The following is a 17,592-nucleotide window of genomic DNA, read 5'->3' on the forward strand; positions in this document are numbered from 1 at the left end:
ATATAAGGCCAGCCAGGGCTACACAGTGAGAGGCCAGCCAGGGCTACACAGTGAAAGCATGCGAAGATCAAAACAAACAAACAAACAAACTCAATGGGTCAAAGGAAAATTCCGAGCCATTATAGAGGAGATGCGATTTCTGTAGCAAGGGACCAACAATCCCATGAACCATTTAAAAGGAGTGTGCCCATAACCACAAACGGGGACAGCCACACTAATACACAAGAGAACAGGAGAGAGGCATTGGTGACACAGAAGGAAGCTGGGGGCCCTGGGGCATAAAGGAAGTCTGTCCCGGGAAATATTTTCCCTTTCTAATTAAAATAAAAAAAAATTGGGGGGCTGGTGAGATGGCTCAGTGGTTAAGAGCACCGACTGCTTCTCCAAAGGTCCTGAGTTCAAATCCCAGCAACCACATGGTGGCTCACAACCATCCGTAAGACAGCTACAGTGTACTTACATATAATAAATAAATTAATTAAAAAAAAACTTTTTGTTTTGAAGCAGAGCCTCACTATAAGGCCTAGGCTAGCTTTGTGATCCTCCTGCCTCAGCCTCCTGACTGTGAAGATTACAGGTATGTACCACCACAGCTAGCCAACCAACCGACCAATCAAAAATAAACCAAGAAGGGGACGCAGGAGATGGTCCCCTCGGTATAATGCCTGTGGTGAATGCGCATGCAAGCAGGGAGACCCAGAGCTCAGCTCCACAGAACCCTCAGAATAAAGTCCAGTGCAACTGCCGACTGCTAAGTGGTGGGCTCAGTGAGAGAGCTTGTCTCAAACAATCACGGTGTTAGTCCCAACACTTGGGAGGCAGAGGCAGGCAGATCTCTGAGTTCAAAGTCAGCCTGGTCTACAGAGTGAGTTCCAGGGCAACCAGGGCTACACAGAGAAACCCTGTCTCAAATAAATAAACAAACAAACAGATAAATTTTAGGAAAAAATTAAAGATTACTGACTTACCTAGAGTCATATGGTAGTTTCAAATATCACTAAAACAAGTCAGAGTTTTGTTTTGTTTCACCCGGATGCCTGAAGTGGATCTTGGGGCCTCTGCAAATGCTACAGCTGACAGTCCTGGTCTGTGCCTTCCAAGAAAAAAAACCCTACAAGTTATGGACGGAGCCTCGTAAAGGTCCCAAACTGTCCCATGAGTAATGTACAGGCTGGGTTGAATCTTAACAAGAGGCTCCTATCAACCACGCAGCTGCCCTCCTCAGAACTCAGTCTATATGAGGGGAGACCAAAGGCAGCTGTCTCCACCTGTATCTGGAACAAATGCCCAGACGCAAGCCAGCAATGTGGCTTGACTGGCTGGAGAGAACAAGGTTCTGAATTCAGCCCTGAATTCTCAGGCCTAAAACTTTCTAGAACACAGCTGGCACCGGGCAGATGTAAGCTGGAGGTTGTACATTTCAGACATCCATCCCAAGGCCGGTCAGAAGGTCAGAAGTTGTCTTCAACTGAGCTGGAGTCTGCATTCCTTTTAGTCTTAGGACGGCAGCCCAGTTTACGCCTAGGAACACATCCTTCCCTGTGAGGCTCCCCTATAGAGCCGACCCCACCACCATGCACAAAACTGCCCAGCTGGACGTGACTCTTCTGGTCCACGTCACGGACTCAAGAGAACTTATGTACTGAGCTCAGGCTAGTGCGTCTTACTGCCAGTTTTTTCAATGTTCAAAAGGGGGCGGCGGGGAGAGTTCTTTCTGCTGAACTTAGTGCTGGGAGAACCCTACCTTAGAATGATGCCCATCAAGGGAAGACAATGGATGGGAAACCGAGTTGGCACCCTGATTCCTCCATGCCTGAAGCCCACATACCCTAGTGTTTTCAGCTCCCTGAGTCAAGACTCTGACCTATAAGTGATGAAGAACTGAGGGTCAGAAAAGCTTCAGGCTCTCGTGCAGGCCAAACTGCAAGGCAGCTGCCACTTCCCTGAGAACCCAGGCAGCCCTCACCTTGCTCCCTAGAAAGGAAACAACCCTTACAAAGTCAACCTTTCGTTTTGTTTACCATAAAGGGAAACAAACGAAACAACAACAAAAAAAAGTGCCGTAGAAGAACCAGTGAGCAGGCTAACCGGGAGAAACACCGCTTGCTGGGGAATCTCACCCTCTTGGAAACAGCTCTGACAGCTGCAGCTGTGGCAGCTGTGGGACTAACTCTCCAGGCCACTCCGCATCATGCTAAGCCTGTATCAACTTCTTAGTTGTCATGGTAACCGCATTATTCTCTACTTCTCTAGTGAGGAGACTGAGGCAGAGGGTCTTGCCCATGATCACACAGCCAGAGAAGTCTTAGATATGAACACACACTAAACCAAAGCATAGCAAAGACTTCCGAGGGTATGAGGTCTAACTCCTGGCTGGAGAGACAGACGGCTCAATAGTTATAAGCATCTCCTGCTCTTGCAGGGGACCTGGGTTTAGGTCCCAGCACTTACATAGCAGCTCACAACTGCCCATGTCCAGCACCAGGACATCCAACATTCTCTTCTGGCTTCTGTGAGCCCTAGCGTACAGATGGTGTATATTCACACAAACATACACATAAATTAAGAAAATAAAAAGTCCTTGACTGGCTTTAACTTACACTAAAAACAAAAACAAAAAAAAATTTTTTTAAATCTTTTTGAGATATGGTCTCTATAACTCTAGCTGTCCTAGAACCTGACCTGTAGACCAGGCTGGCCTCAAACTCAGAGATCCCTAAGGGATCTATTGATCTGCCTGCCTCTGCTTCCTAAGCGCTGGAACTAAAAGTGGGCACCGCCATGACGGGCCTCAAATGGGGGTTGGGGGGGCGCGGAAATGTGGTTTTATTGTTTGTTTTTCACATCCAAACTGATATGCTGTCAGAGCTGCCTGCTGCCCGCTGCCCACTGCCCACTGCTTCAGCAACAGATATAGGAGGCGGAGGGGCCTGCAGGTGGAGATGCTAAAAACCAGGGTAGGTGAGAGAAGGCAGGCAGTGGGGCTTGCGGCTGGGCAAGGACTAGAGCCAGACGTCCAGATTCTTGCCGCCCAGGGCCAGATCCCCTGAGTGACCAAGGAGTTTCTGAGTCACTGCTGGCCACTTTCAGAGATCTGAGGGATCACGGGTCGTTAAAATATCAGGACAACCCTGTCTGCAGTCAGGGCTCTGAAGACCTTGAAGATACAGAAAGGGCGGCCACGTGGGTGAGCGGGGCGCGTGTTTCAGGGGGGCAGAACATGAGGTGAGAAGTAGCCGGCTTCCTTCCTAGCGCTTTTCCCATGACTCCCTCCCAGACTTCCACTGAACCAAAGGGAGAGGCAGAGAAACAAACGGAATTTTAGTCTGTAATGGGAACAGAGAAAGGGGGCGGGGGCGGGGGTGGAGAGAGACAGAGAGAGACACAGAGACACAGAGAGGAAGAGAGATCCAATCCAGCAATACACAGTCTGGCCAATCAGAGACAAGGGGCCTTATCTTGCCCTCCCACACGGTCCTGTTCCCCCTTTCCCCACCCCCCACCCCCCATCCTGCGTGGCTATAGAATGTTTAACCCGCCTCCTTCCTTCTCCAGCCTCAAGTACACCGCCCCCTAAGCAGGGACACACCAGGAAGCCGGGTCTACAGGGCCACCTGTGCCCCACACCTGGACCCAGAACGGGGATCAAGGTCTGAAATAAACCGAAAGGCTCGCTCTTTCTCTCTCTCTCTGCCAGAGGCTTTGACAGCAACGCTCCTGACGTTCAACAGCACAGTGGAGCTAGGTAGGCAGAGAGGCACACGAATCCCAGCGCGAGGGAGGCAGAGGCAGGACGATCTTTTAAATTCACGGCCAGTCTAGGTCACAAAGCAGGATCCTGCCTCGAACAAAACGATCCCTGGCTTGTCCTCCTGTCTAACCACCGACTCCCCTTTAAGGGTTCCCTTAACAGAAGCACTTGGGCAGCACCACCCACCTCGGCCTTCCCTCAATTCAGGGCAGAGGGCAGATCCCTCGGTCTCCCCTCCTCGCCCCCACTTCCTGCGGGGATCATCCGTCCTCCCTCCTTTCCAGGTTGGAATTAGCATTTTTTTTTTATCTCCGTAACTGCCATCTCTCAACTATTTACAGCCGCCGGGATAAAAGGAGGCAACACAGAAATAGTCCCTCCGCAGCTTTCAGGGTGGGGTGGGGTGGGTGTGGGGGCACGACAGAAGCTCCAGTTTTCTCCCTCTCCCTTTCCAACCGGGGGGGGGGGGAGTCTAGAATGCGGCTCATCTGTTGCGCAGGCCTCCCCCAGCAGCTCAGAGACTCCCAGAGGGAGCGGGCCCCAGTTCCCGTGAGCTCCCCACAGTACAGTGTCTGTTCCCAGACCCCCCAAACAGGGGGTTGGATGCTGCAGAGCCAGACTGAGTTCCTGCCACGCCCAGGGCCTCCTTCCTGCCTTGTGAAGTACAAATTAGCCCAAATGGACAAAGCAAAACCAAACTTTGGCATTTTTCTCTGCGCTTAAAAGGTTTTATAACTTGGGAAAAAAAAAAAAAAAGAGAAAAAAGAAAAAAGAAAAAGAAAGTCAGCTAGGCACAGTGGTGTCTGCATGAGACCCTGGCTCCCAGAGGAGGGAAAGAAAGAGAAGCCCATATACCAGAAACAACACAAATGTCTGGCATGATAAATAAGTCAGGTGTAGTCTGCTCGCTGCGTGGAATATTACTCAGCCATAAAAAAGGAAGTATAGAAGATGTGATTCTGAGGGGAGCTAGGCACAAAAGACCACCTATTAAATAAGATGCAACTCACAGGAAGCATCCAGTGAACAAATCCCAGAGAAAGCTGATGTGTGGGTGCCTGCGGGAGGGTGGAGGGAGGGATGCTGGGAACAAGGAGTGATGGTTTATTAGGTAAAGAATTTCCTTCTAATAGGAATGCTCTGAAACCAGACAGCTGGAACAGACGTATGACACTGTGAGTGTCCTAAATGCCACCTGGGGGGGGGACTTCACCTCAATTTTGTTTTTTTGTTTTGTTTTTTTAAAGAACGGGAGAATGGAGTTTGGTGGCAGAGGGCTTGCTAGCAAAGTGCACCAGGCAAGCGCTCTATCAACTGAGCCATATCTCCAGTCTGAGATGTCTTGGAGAATCAGAGAAAGAGAAACCTCTAACTCCCTCAGCTTCTGAGGAACAAGGCTAGGTGTGCTCAGATCAGACTGCAGCCTGAGAGCCACCTTGGGACTCTCTTGCCCACGAGTCCAAGGACTCGAACTCAGAGGAGCAACGTGCGTGACACAGCGCAAGTACAGATTCCCAGGATGGTGGAAAGAAAGCAGCCCTAGCCACTGTCCACAGCCAATCACAAAGTCCTTCCACCCAGTCCCTCAACTTTTCAGCCCATCTCTGAAGGCTCGGCATAACTGACACCTCCTCCAGGGAGCCGCTGGGGTTTACTCCCATCAGAACAGATTTCTCCAGAAATAGCACCCCATGGCTCGATCTCTCTCTCTCTCTCTCTCTCTCTCTCTCTCTCTCTCTCTCTCTCTCTCTCTCTCTCTCTCTCTCTCTCTCTCTTCCCCAGCACTTGAGGCTCACAGCATTTCTCAGCATCTCCCTCCTGGCATTTGAGGTAGGGACATTCTTACAGGACATTTGGCATTCCCTAGCTCCTGCCCACTAAACACCAAGAGCGCTTAGTCTCATTTTGACAAGCCAAAAGTCACCTCCCACGTGTTTCCAAATGCTCACCAGGAGGGGTGGGACCGTCCTCTGAGAAATACTGCGTAGTTATTAGCCCACCAGCAACTGCAGGGAAAGCCAAGCCTGAGTCCTGCTGGGACAGCAGCATCTCTGTGTCCTCATACACAGCCTAGCAAACAGGCCTGGGCTACCTACCCCCAAGAAGGCAAGGGAAGCCTGGCAATGTCTGTGTGATCCTGGCTAAGTTAACTAACCTCTCTGAGCCATTCAATACTAGGCACTTTAATCTCCTATTCTCAACCACGGTGACCAAAAACTCCCCACCACAAAGGATTTGGGTTAGCATCAAATGAGATGACCCAGGCAAGATAAAGTTATTTGCCACACACCAAGAACTCAATGAATGTTAATGAGGGGGTGGGAGTGTAAGCTCACTGGTTAAGGGTGGGCTTAGCCTACTGCTGGCACTGGGTTCTATCCCCGGCATGGATGAAAAATGTAATTACTGTTATCCAAGGTAGGGGCTCATCCAAGGTAGGGGCTCATCATATGATGGATATGACGGGGTTTTCTTTTGTTTTTGTGTTTTTGTTTTTTGGGGTTTGGTTTTTTTTTTTTTTGGTTTTTCGAGACAGGGTTTCTCTGTGTAGCCCTGGCTGTCCTGGAACTCACTTTGTAGACCAGGGTGGCCTCGAACTCAGAAATACACCTGCCTCTGCCTCCCAAGTGCTGGGATTAAAAACGTGTGCCACCACTGCCCGGCATATGACGGTTTTGATGAAGTGGTGTAACAGCAGTAGAGTGTACAGGAGGGGGATCGGGCAAACTGAAGCTGCTTCCGTACACTGATAACACGATCTATTCTGAAACTGCAGTTTCTGTGGGCTTGGGAACAGCGGCAGCCCCTGCCACTTCCAAAGAACAAAGGAGCTGTGGGGAGGCAGAGCAATCCTCCTCTAGGTCCTGTGGGGGCAGAGTCAGGAGGAGGAGTAAAAGACATCATTAATGCCCTAGGGCACCTGAAGTTTCTACTCCAGGACTGGGGGAACATCACAGAGGAGGCTGAGGAAGGTAAAAGTTGCATCTAGGGTAATGAATGCGGAGCATGACCCACCCACCCCCAGATCAGGAGGCTGTTTGCCCATGGCACCTGAGATGTCCTCCACCCCCTGCTCCATCCCCCTGCAAAGTGCCACCTCTTCCTCTCCAAGTGAGAGCAGCCGGGAAGGAGGCTGACAGAGCTGTGAAAACACCCCGTTTCCCAAACTGGGCATTCAGGGGGTGGGGAGAACCCTGGCATAGCCCCGGTGATAGCAGGGCACCACCACCCCAGGGCTGTGCCAGAGGGAGCCGGCAGGCACTCTTTATGCACCGCGCGCTGCAGCCCAGAGGTAAATTTAGGTCAAAAGGATCAAGTCGGCCTGTGAGGTCGGGGTGATCAGAGGGCAGACTCAGGTCCAAGCCCCTAGGACCAGGGTCCTCCCCGTGCCTGGCAGCCTGCGGAGGTGGGACGCTCCCGCGCGCTCAGGTTCCGCACCTGTCAAGCGCCAGGGGTGGCCTAGGCCATCGCCGGGATCCGGGACCGCCCCGGCCGGCGGACCTCGGTGCGGAACTCCAGGCCGGCTCCTGCCGCCGGACCCCGAGCGCCGCCCGGCTCCGGAGGCCGGGGGGGAAAGGGAACGCAGCCCTCCACGTGGCGGGGCGCGGGGCGGCGCACGTGGGGTCCCCTCGGGGCCCGCCTCTGGGCTGTGTCTGCCGGCCCCCGCGCGCGTCCGGGACCCGGAGACCCACAGGGAGGTTGCGTCCCTCCCCCACCCCCGACTCAGCCCGGCCCGCCTCGGGCCAGCTCACCTGGGCTCCGCGCCGCCGCCTCCCGCGCTCTGCGCCCCCGGCTCGGCTTGGCTCGGCTTGACTCGGTCCGGTTCGGCTCTCCACGGGAGGAGCCGCCCGGGCTTCGGCTCGCGCGCGGCGCGGCGGCGCCTCGGGCTCCGTGCTGATTGGCCAAGGACCCGGCGTGGAGCGCGCGTGCCCGCCGCAGCCTCGGCCGCGCGCGCCGGGTCCCGCGGAGACTTAAGTAGCGGCGGGGCGGAGGCGAGGTGGTGGTGGAGGGGGGGTGCGGGGGAAGGAGGCAACCGGCGACAGGAAGCGAGGCCCGGCTCGCGCAGGGGCGCACAGGCCGCAAGTTTGGGAGTGGGTCTCGGTTCCTGCCAGATGCTCCACGCCGCTTTGTTCCTGAGCGTGGAGAAGTTCCCCCAAAGGCGACCGGGGAAAACCCAGGAGCCGTCTGGCGGTTCCCTCCCTGGATTTTGGGGCAACGCCCATTATGGGGAAACCCTTTCCGCAGCCGCCTCCCCTCTGACCACTGCTGCAGACTCGCCCAAAAATGCATCACTCACTCTGAACAGCCCAGCGAAGTTCTAGGTCTCCCCACAAGACTGACCAAACATTCTTCCCCTTTTTGACGGTTTACTTTGCTGGAGCCTTAAAATATTTAGTCTCCCAGTTGGGTAACAACGGAGGAAAAAAAGGGTATTTCAAGGGCTCGCTCACCCGGTGGCCTTGGATGTGGGGGGCCAGTGAACTCAGACTCGGATGTTCACCAGTGGCTGTCTGCATGCATGTTTCTGCCGGCAGCCAAAAGGGTTGAGATGTCAAATTCACTAAGGATTCAAAGCTCTTTGTCAACTGGGTCGATTTTCAACCCTTAATAAATTATTGCCATATTTCTAGGCTGGGCACTCACAAACAGTTCCCAGGACCAGACAAATAAACTCAATGAGCGTTCTAATGAGATGACCAGCTCTGATACTGCTCAACGCTCTTCCATTTATTTGTTAGTAGTAGCAACTGGAGCGAGACGAAATGGAATAGTACACAATAGTTAAAAGGACTGTTAGATCTATTTGTACCCCCACAGGAAAAGGAAAACAAAAACATGTAGCGTAAGACAGCAAGCTGCAGGAGACAGTATCATGCACAGTTTGCGTGTTTTTTTAAGCCCCACTCTTGACTGACTTCCTGAGGAGACATGAACAAATGTCTATTCACCCAAAATAGGGCGCCGACAACAGATCAAAAACATCCAAGCCAAGCTTGGTGAACCAATGGGTTTATTGGGTTTACTCATCTCCAGCATGGACGGTGACCTGCCAGAAGGAGTGTCTCCTTCGTTTACCTGCCCCTTTATATTCTCTAGCATCTCCGGGGGCCAGATGCTGTTGGAGGTCTGCACAAGAGGAGAGGCGGGAGCAACTGTAATCTCAGGTGAGGGTCTAATGACTCTCTCCCCATTTCTTCCCTAGAGGGTGGATAATAGCCTCTCTCCAGTAAGGGACTGGTGCAGAGGCAAGCACAGATGCTCTGATTTCAAGAGGGACATGTTCTATGACCTCCACACGGTGTATGCTTATGGACACAAGCTTGTGCGAATGTCAAAGAGAATGGGTTCATGTTAGATTCATGATGGTCTGACATCAAGACGGAAGTAGGCAGCTAGAGGGGTAGCTCAGAGGTAGAGAACTTAACAGTAAGGAAACCGGCTGGATAGCCCGGCGTGGGAGCGCACGCCTTTAATCCCAGCACTCCGGAGGCAGAGGCAGGCGGATTTCTGAGTTCGAGGCCAGCCTGGTCTACAGAGTGAGTTCCAGGACAGCCAGGATATACAGCTATACAGAGAAAACCTGTCTTGAATGACCCCCCCCCCAAAAAAAGGAAGCGGGCTGGAGAGATGGCTCCGTAGTTAAGAGCACCAGCTGCTCTTGCAAAGGATCTAGGTTCATTCCCAGCATCCACGTGATGGGTCACAACCTCTGGAACCCCAGTTCCAGGGGATCTGAAGCCCTCTTCTGGCCTCCTCAGGCAGAGCATGCATGTGGTTCGCAGACATGCATTAAGGAAAAACGCCCATACACATGGAATAAAAATAAAGGAAGATGGGTCGGGTATGGTGGCACTTTTAACCCCGGTATTTGGGAGGCATGGGGCAGGAGGATCTCCATGAGTTCAAGGTCAGCCTGGTCTACATAGGAAGTTCCAGGTCTATATAGACCCTGCTTCCAAAAAGACAAAACAATAATGATAGATAAATAAAGGAAGGAATTGAGGGCAGAGAATGGGCAGGGAGTATAGGAAGATAACATAGCTGTTTTATTTCCTCTATAAATGGTTGTAAAATAGATTGCAAAAATAGTCGATGCTGAATAATGGGTACATAGTTCTGTATTTTTCTGTATTGTAGACCCCTCCCCAGCCCCAAATTTATAGTAGGGTAAGTAGGCAGGGTGGGACTTTGGGGTCATGAAATGTGGCACTTGTTGGCCACATTTCAGGCTCCATCCCATGCTCTCTACAGAGAGATCACAGGCGACCTCACCATTTAGCAACCACAGACAATAGTGAATAGATGGATGTAGCAGTGTCCCAATAAAACTTTATTTATAAACACCACAGGGTGATTTTCATGCAATTGTCCAGTGTGTTGCCATTTAGGAGGGCACTCCATGAAGCAGTTTCTCTGAGGTCATCATCCATAACGGGGGAGGGGTACTTTGAAGTGATGAAGCTATTCAGAGGTCATTCATGTTCCTCTAAGGAAATCCAATAAACTCATTGTTTCAGGCCATTTAAAAAAAAAAAAAAAAAAAAAAGGATGGGTTTTGGGGGTTGGGCAACTGCTTTCCTAAGGTAACTAAGAGGTCCTGGTTTTCTTTCCTGTTAAAACCTATCATTTCAGGCCAGGCGTGGTGGCCACGCCTTTAATCCCCCAGGAGGCAGAGGCAGGTGGATTTCTGAGTTCGAGGCCAGCCTGGTCTACAAAGTGAGTTCCAGGACAGTCAGAGCTATACAGAGAAACCCTGTCTCAAAAAACCAAAAAACAAAAACAAAAAACAAACAAAAAAAAACAACCCTATAATTTCCTTGTTAAAATTTATAATTCTATATGAGTATGTCATGTTATACTAAATTGCCCACGGTTTTATTATAACACTGTAGATAACAGGCAGAAACCCAGTATAAAGTTAAAAGCTAACGAAATGTTTAAAATGCTGGAAAGATGACTGGACAGTGACAAGTACTCAGAGGACCCGGGTTCGATTCTGAGTACCCACATGATAGCTCACAACCACCTTGACTCCCTCTTCTGACCTCTGTGAGCTCTTGGATTATTTGATGGTCAGCCAACTTTTGGTCTTGATTTTCTTTCTTCACTTAAGTTGTTCTGTGGTGGTGGGGGGGAAATCAAACCAAGGGCCTTGCATTTGCTGGATAAACATTTCCCTGCTAAGCTAAAGGAGCTGAGTCTGACTCGCTGGTGGGTTTTTGCTTTAAATTCCTGGGGTCTGGCCAGGCACCACACCCAAGACATTTGCATAGCTCAGCATCAAGGTGGAAAGGCAATAACTCTGGGCTGAGATGGACTTGCTTCCAGTCCCTCGAACCCACTAATTACGTGTAATTATCTGCAAGCTTGGGCCATCTCTCCCAGTTTGGCTTCATCAGCTATCAGATACCGATAATAACATGACGAAGCTCATAGACTTGCCCCACGGATTCAACAGGAGGATGTGTGTGAAGACATTAGCTCAGTGCCTAGTCCCCAAGTGTTCACTGAAGCTAACTCCCGATATACTTAGCACGGTGCTAAAAATCCCATCAATTTATGTGCCTTTCTTATTAAAGCAAATTAGAACAAAGTGCAGAACACTATAATTGCCTGTCACTGCCATTCAGCTCCTCTTGTGCTAGGAGCCATCCCACACAAATAAACCAATTCCTTCTCAGAGATAAGAAAACAAGAGTTAGTGTTGCATTTTTAACTCCCCCCACCCCCTTCCAAGATCGCTAGAAAATCCTATTCTAGGCAATGGATCTTGTTGTCCTGACAACACAGATGGCCAGGAAAATAAGTAAACATGACATCTGAGTCTTTTTTTTTTTTTTTTAAGGAAAACTTAAACCCTGTGGAGGAGGCAAGGCGTAGAAATCTAAGACTTTATCATTTTCTCCCCCACGTGGATGGCTTCACAACATCTGTCCTTCCAAGGCTCCGCCCCACCTTCCTGAGCTAGCCTGCGTGCCACTCACGTTGTTCCCGGGAATGTTCTGTTGCATAGGCTCGAGTATCTAGAACAAAAGGATGGGGGGGTTCATATCACCAATGAACTTGATTCAGCGGGTTCTTTCTCTTCAACAGAGCAGCAGCTAAAAAGAGGCCTTGAGAAGCTACCTTGTACGGCAGCGACAGCGAGATGAATAGCTTTCTAAGTCCTCAATACAAGCAGCATCGTAAAAGGTGTCAGGAAGGGTTTGCAAGAGGGCTCTTCATCTGTCTCTGCAAACATTTGCAAAAAGAAAAACATCAGGACACGACTGACTACTCAAAACAAGTAGGAAAAGTCCAGGCATACAGGTGAAGACAAAGATGGCCTGCAGAGAGAGGAAGGCTTTCATGCCAGGGACTGAATCGTTTTTTCTGGTCCTTACCACTGACAGGGATGGCTCAGGCCACGAGGTCAGGGCTCAGTTTCATCATTGGTAAAAGGAGGAGAGCACCATGCGTAAAGATGATGTGAAAGTTCTTAGTGGTGTCTAGCACATGATGAATGGTATTATTACTCAACAAATAGTAAGTGCTCACAAAAACATCCCGGGACCTTTCTAAAGAGTGGGATCTGGGTAACGCTGAAATCATCAGGATCCCAAGTCTACAACCTGCTAGTTATAAGACCTCGGGCAAGGAACTTCACCTCTCTCTGTCCCAGGACCATCTGTTAAACTGAATTAACACTATTGCCTAGTCTTTAAGACTGTTCTCAAGATGAAATATAGGGTTGGTTTAAAAACAATTTTTTTTTTAATTCGTGTCTGTGTCACATGTGTACAGGGGCCTAAAGGACCCTTGTCTCTCCCAGAGCTATATAGTTAAATGCTATGTAGTTAAATGCAATTGTGAGCTACCCAATGTGGGGGTGCCAGGAAGTGAACTTGAGTCCTCTGGAAGTGCAAGTGCCCTTGACCACTGAGCCATCCCTCTAACTCCAGAAATGTGACTATTTGGGTAAAGAGCTCACAACAGCCCATTCTGTAAATTTTAGCTATCCGCACCCAGGTCAGGAAACATGCCAGGAGATCTCTGAGGATAATTTCTGAAGGCCGCTGGGATAGCGGACCCAAATGCTTGATGACTACAAAGCTCTCTATTCCTTTCTCACCAGACCAGTCAGCTATCACCCAGATAGTTGTGTCTGGGGTTACTCTTGATATTTCCACTTTCCATCCGTTGGCGCTGTCAAGATGTATCAGAACTGACTGGAATTTGTAGGGCCATATGAAAAATAAAAATGAGAGGTTTCTGGCATATAATTTTCTGAGTGAGGTGCGTAAGGATCGGGGCTTAATCTCCAGCATCTCGGCTGGCCTAGAACTTATGGTGAGGACCAGACAGTGCTGGGGTTTAACGTTGGTGCACATGAATGGTAACAAGGACTGGTGGTGTGTGAGATGCTGGGTAACCTAGCACTGTCTCCACCCCTCCCCGCCCCCCAAGCAGGTATCAGCCAGCTGCAGTGACACAGACCTGTTTACAGAGGACTCCAGGGAGATTGAGGTAGGAAGATCCAAGTTTGAGGTCAGCCTGGGCTACAGTGTCTAAAAAGAAACAAAACATAAAGGAAAATAAATTCACTATGGAGTTTCCTGCTGGAAGAATTTTTTTTTTTAAGTATACAGTCATTATTGTGATTCCATCTCTACAAATACAGCTTCCACAGAAATTAAAGGAAAGATTTTTAAACATCAACACTCCAGTTCGTGTCTCTACTTCTATCGTGAGCCTGTCTCCAGAGCAGCTGTCTTTGGCCAGCAAACGCTCCCTGGCGGATGGAGTTGTTTTTCATTGCTTCAGAGAGAAACTGTTTCTCATTAGAAGGTTTAAATATAACAGAGAAAGAGCCAATGACAGAAGCTGCAAAATTTGGTTGGTTCCTTGTGGCTTTAGAAGAGCTGTTCTCGTGTAGGCTGCTTTGGCCCAGAAACATAGGCATTTGCCTGTGTGAAGGGGAAGAAATTCATGAACACACAAAGACAACTCACTCTGTTTAACTGTAGGGTTGAGATACGCAAATGAATGTTTAACAACGCCTCTAGACCCCCTCCACGCTTCTTTTCCTTTCCCTTATAATCACCTCCATGTTTACATACAGAAAAGTACATGTATGCAAAAGAGATACACACACAAAAAAAAAAAAACAAGAAAATTTGCTATTGTTAATACCACAAAATAAAGTCACTGTCTCCTTTTTTATCTCCAGTTATGTGCTGTGAACAAGCACACACAAGGACTGTGTGTGACACAGAGTGACAGCAGGGTAAGATACGGAAGTTACAGAAGTAAACCTAAGACTCGTGAAAGCATGTGGTGTTAGAGGAGGGTGGGTGGGACTGGCACTATAGCTCGGTGGATGGGCACTTGCCTGGTATGTGCAAGGCCCTAGGTTGGATCCTTAGCACTAGAAGAAAACAAACAAAATCCACAACAAACCAGTAAACCTTTCTATTAGGGGTGTGAATGGCATGTGTCCCAACATGTGGTCCTGTGCACAGCAGTCAGAGAACAACTATGTGGACTCAGTTCTCTTCTCTTTTATATGGGTGCAGGGGATGGAACTTTCAATGTCCGATCTGTGTGAAACCTGACAATACATTTTTGCCAGCCCCAAACGCTTATTTTTTTTTTTAAATGCAGTTTTGTGGGTATACAGGTATGAGGGCTTATGTGCCTGTGTGCACATTTTGGGAGAGGGGAGGCAGAACAGAAGCTAGGTGTCTTCTATGACCCTCCATTTGTTGGAGTCTCTGGAGCCCGCTGATTCTGCTACTCCTGCTAGGCAGCTTGCATGAGCAATCTCACCTCTGCCTCCTGAGGGCTGGGGTAGTTGTCAGCCGACATGTCTCCCCTCACTTTTATGTAGGATCTGGAAATCCACACTTTGGTCCCCAACTTGCTGTCTCCCCAGCTCTCAAATCTTACTCTTTGAAACGGGATCTCACAGTGCAGCACTGGCTTGCCTTAACCTCTCTATGGAGACTAGACTGCTCTAAGAGAGCAGCCTGCCTCTACCTCTCCCAAGTGCTGGGATTAGAGCCCTGAGCCACCAACCCTCTGTAAGCAGATTTAAGAGGATGCACAGGTTTTATTTTTAAATAATTTATTTTAATTTTATGTACATCCGTGTTTTGACTGCTTTTATGTCTGCCTGAGGGTGTCAGACTCCCTGGAACAGGAGTTACAGACAGCTGTGAGCTGTCAAAAGGGTGCTAGGAATTGAACCCAGGTCCTTTGGAAGAACAGTTAGTGCTCTTAACTGCTGAGCCATCTCTCCAGCCCCTAGATACACAGTTCTTAACAAAGATACTGACAATTCAACCCAGAAAAATAAAAACCCACTTCAGACAAACTGATCAGAACAGTTTATTGACGAGATAGCATGTAATGACCACCCCCAAATACACAACATCAAGCAGGGACTCCTGGCTAGAGATGGTTAATCAAGGGCACCCCATGGGCGGGCAACTCCTGGTGTAGCTGCCGGAAGATCATGGCACAATGGTTCCTCTCCTGGGTCTTGCCAAGAGCGTGGTACAGCCTGGCCTGGAAGTAAGCAACATCCCTGATGCGCTCTCTGCAGTCGACTTTTGCAAAGTAGTTCTTGGCTTCACTGAGGTTCTGAATGGCAGCTTCCAGAGCTGACAATGGGGGTGGGGGAGGGAAATCCACAGTTAACATTTCAGTTTTCAAAACTTGCTATCTAGATTCAGCTAGTATATATTATGATATATACCATATATCAGATATTCTTATACTCTCTTTAAAATATGAAGAAGAGAAAAGCCCACCACACTATGGAAAGTTTTGTCTCACTTTTTTGTTTTAAAAGTTAAAACTAAAACGTAGACTGCAGGGCTGGTGAGCTGATTCAGCAGGCAAATGCAACCGACAGGCAAGCCCGGCATTCTCCACACAGCTCCTACCTTCCGCTTTCTTCACTGGGTCATAGGACGCTGCCGAAGCCACTTGGCACTTGGACACTAAGAACATGGCACGACCTTTGTCCAGGATAGCCCCATCAGCCAGGATGGGCTCGATAGCCATGTGGAGGAGGGTTAAGGCCTGTTCTGGGATTCCAAGGATGAGCTAAAAAGGAAACAGCAGATCACTGTACACACGCATGTCCTGTGCCCATTACCAAGATGGGCTTGTGTTCTGGGTATTTTCTCCACGACACAGGCTATCTCATCCTGCACAATACGTTCCCAGAGAATACACGTACAAAGCAGTATGACTTCAACAGATGCAGGAGAGAGTGGCCATTTGTGGTATGGAAAGCTTGGACTCGTATTGTTTTATTTGGGGTTGGGTTTGTTTTATTTATGACAAGGTTTACTATTGTAGCCTAGGCTGGACTGTAACTCACTATGTAGCCTAGGCTGGCCTCATATGTGCAGCAGTTCTCCAACCTCTATCTCTCAAGTGATGAGATCACAGGCATGCCCCGCCTAGCCCAGCCCTCAAGTCTGTCTTTACAGGCATGGTGGTGAAAGCCCGTGGGGGCTCTCACTTCCCAGTTCCATCCTCAACACCACAGGAAGAGAGAACTAGACAGTTAAAGTAATCTAAACATTATTGAGATGGATTGGTGATGCATACCTAGCCCCAGTGCATGGGAGGCTAAGTCAGGAGTGCCCTGTACTCGAGGGCACTCAATTCTACATTCTATAGAATAATGTACACATTCTACATAACATGGCACTATTGATAAAAGAACAAATATATGGGCAATTAATAGAACTCAGAGTCCAAGAGTCACTGGACACAGCTGGCACAAACTGGTTTTCTCAGAGGTGCCAACATTGTTTAGCAGGAGAAAAGGTTGGTTTGTCTTTGAGACAGGGTTTCTCTGTGAAACCCTGGCTGTCCTGAAACTCACTCTGTAGACCAGGCTGGCCTCGAACTCAAGAGATTTGCCTGCCTCTTGCCTCCCAAGTGCTGGCCTGAAAGAAGTCTTTCCAATAAATTTCAATAAACAGTGCTGGGATGACTGATTTGACAAAGGAAACAATGAAATCTGTATAAAAAATCAACTCAAGATAATTCAAAGCCCTGGGCTGGAACAATGGCTGAACTCGCAATGCCAGCCATGCTAGCGTGAGGACTGAGTTTGATCTTAGAGCCCCTCCTAAACTCCTGGGTCTAACCCAGCACTCAGGAGGCAGGAAGGGGATAACTGGTTGCCAGCCTGCCTGACTCGGTGAGCTCTGGGTCAGTGAGAGGCTCAACCTCAGGATCTCTGACCTCCACAGACACACACGTGCACAAGCACACATACACACATACACATAAACACAGACACATTATGTACACACATAAATGTCAAAGACCTAAATCTAAGTGCTAAAACTGTGTGACATTTGTAGAAAACTAAGAAAGTCTTTATGATCTTAGATGTGGCAATCACTTCTTTGATTAGCAATTCAATACCAAAAGCACAAGAAACAAAGAAAATGGCTACATACGAGATCCTATCTCACAAAGAAAAATGGCTAAAACTGAATTTATCAAAATTAAAAAATATTAATCAACATGATCAAGAAGATACATCTCGTGACTAGAAGAAAATGTTTGGTACAGGCTTGCAGCACAGCTCTCTAAAGGTGGAGATCAGTTTAAAGCCATCCTGCGCCCCATTTCAAAACCAACCAAACAAACAAACAAAAACTCAACAAAACAAAAGTCAACATCAAAATTAAACACAGCCTCGCCGGCTTTGGTGATGAACACCTGTTATCCTTGCACTACAGAGAAAAGACTGGAGGACTCTCCAAGTTTGAGGCCAGCCTGGTCTATATAGTTAAGTTAGTCCCCAGGTACACATGGTATACAGG

The 17,592-nt window shown here is 48.9% G+C and overlaps 2 protein-coding genes across 7 annotated transcripts in view; both read right to left on the reverse strand.

Moving 5' to 3' along the window:
- Positions 1–7,649, reverse strand: part of Camkk2 (calcium/calmodulin dependent protein kinase kinase 2) — a 50,564-nt gene extending 42,915 nt beyond the window's left edge. For 3 of the 5 annotated variants that reach the window (XM_085837135.1, XM_085837134.1, XM_029477260.2), the window contains exon 1: positions 7,504–7,649. The gene's annotated coding sequence lies outside the window, so the exon portion shown is untranslated. Of the gene's footprint in view, positions 1–968; positions 1,094–7,503 lie in introns of all 5 variants that reach the window. The other 2 variants (XM_085837133.1, XM_021162228.2) reach the window with 2 other exon arrangements.
- Positions 7,650–15,108: 7,459 nt separating this feature from the next.
- Anapc5 (anaphase promoting complex subunit 5) overlaps positions 15,109–17,592 on the reverse strand; it is a 33,581-nt gene continuing 31,097 nt past the window's right edge. For both annotated transcript variants that reach the window (XM_021161783.2, XM_021161782.2), the window contains exons 16-17: positions 15,682–15,844; positions 15,109–15,396 (exon numbers count right to left, since the gene is read on the reverse strand). In XM_021161783.2, coding sequence (XP_021017442.1) covers positions 15,185–15,396; positions 15,682–15,844 — 375 coding nt within the window. In that variant the 3' untranslated portion in view covers positions 15,109–15,184. The remainder of the gene's footprint in view (positions 15,397–15,681; positions 15,845–17,592) is intronic.

This window comes from Mus caroli, unplaced genomic scaffold (genome assembly GCF_978045245.1).
Source record: "Mus caroli unplaced genomic scaffold, Mus_caroli_1 scaffold_4, whole genome shotgun sequence".
NCBI lineage: Eukaryota > Metazoa > Chordata > Mammalia > Rodentia > Muridae > Mus > Mus caroli.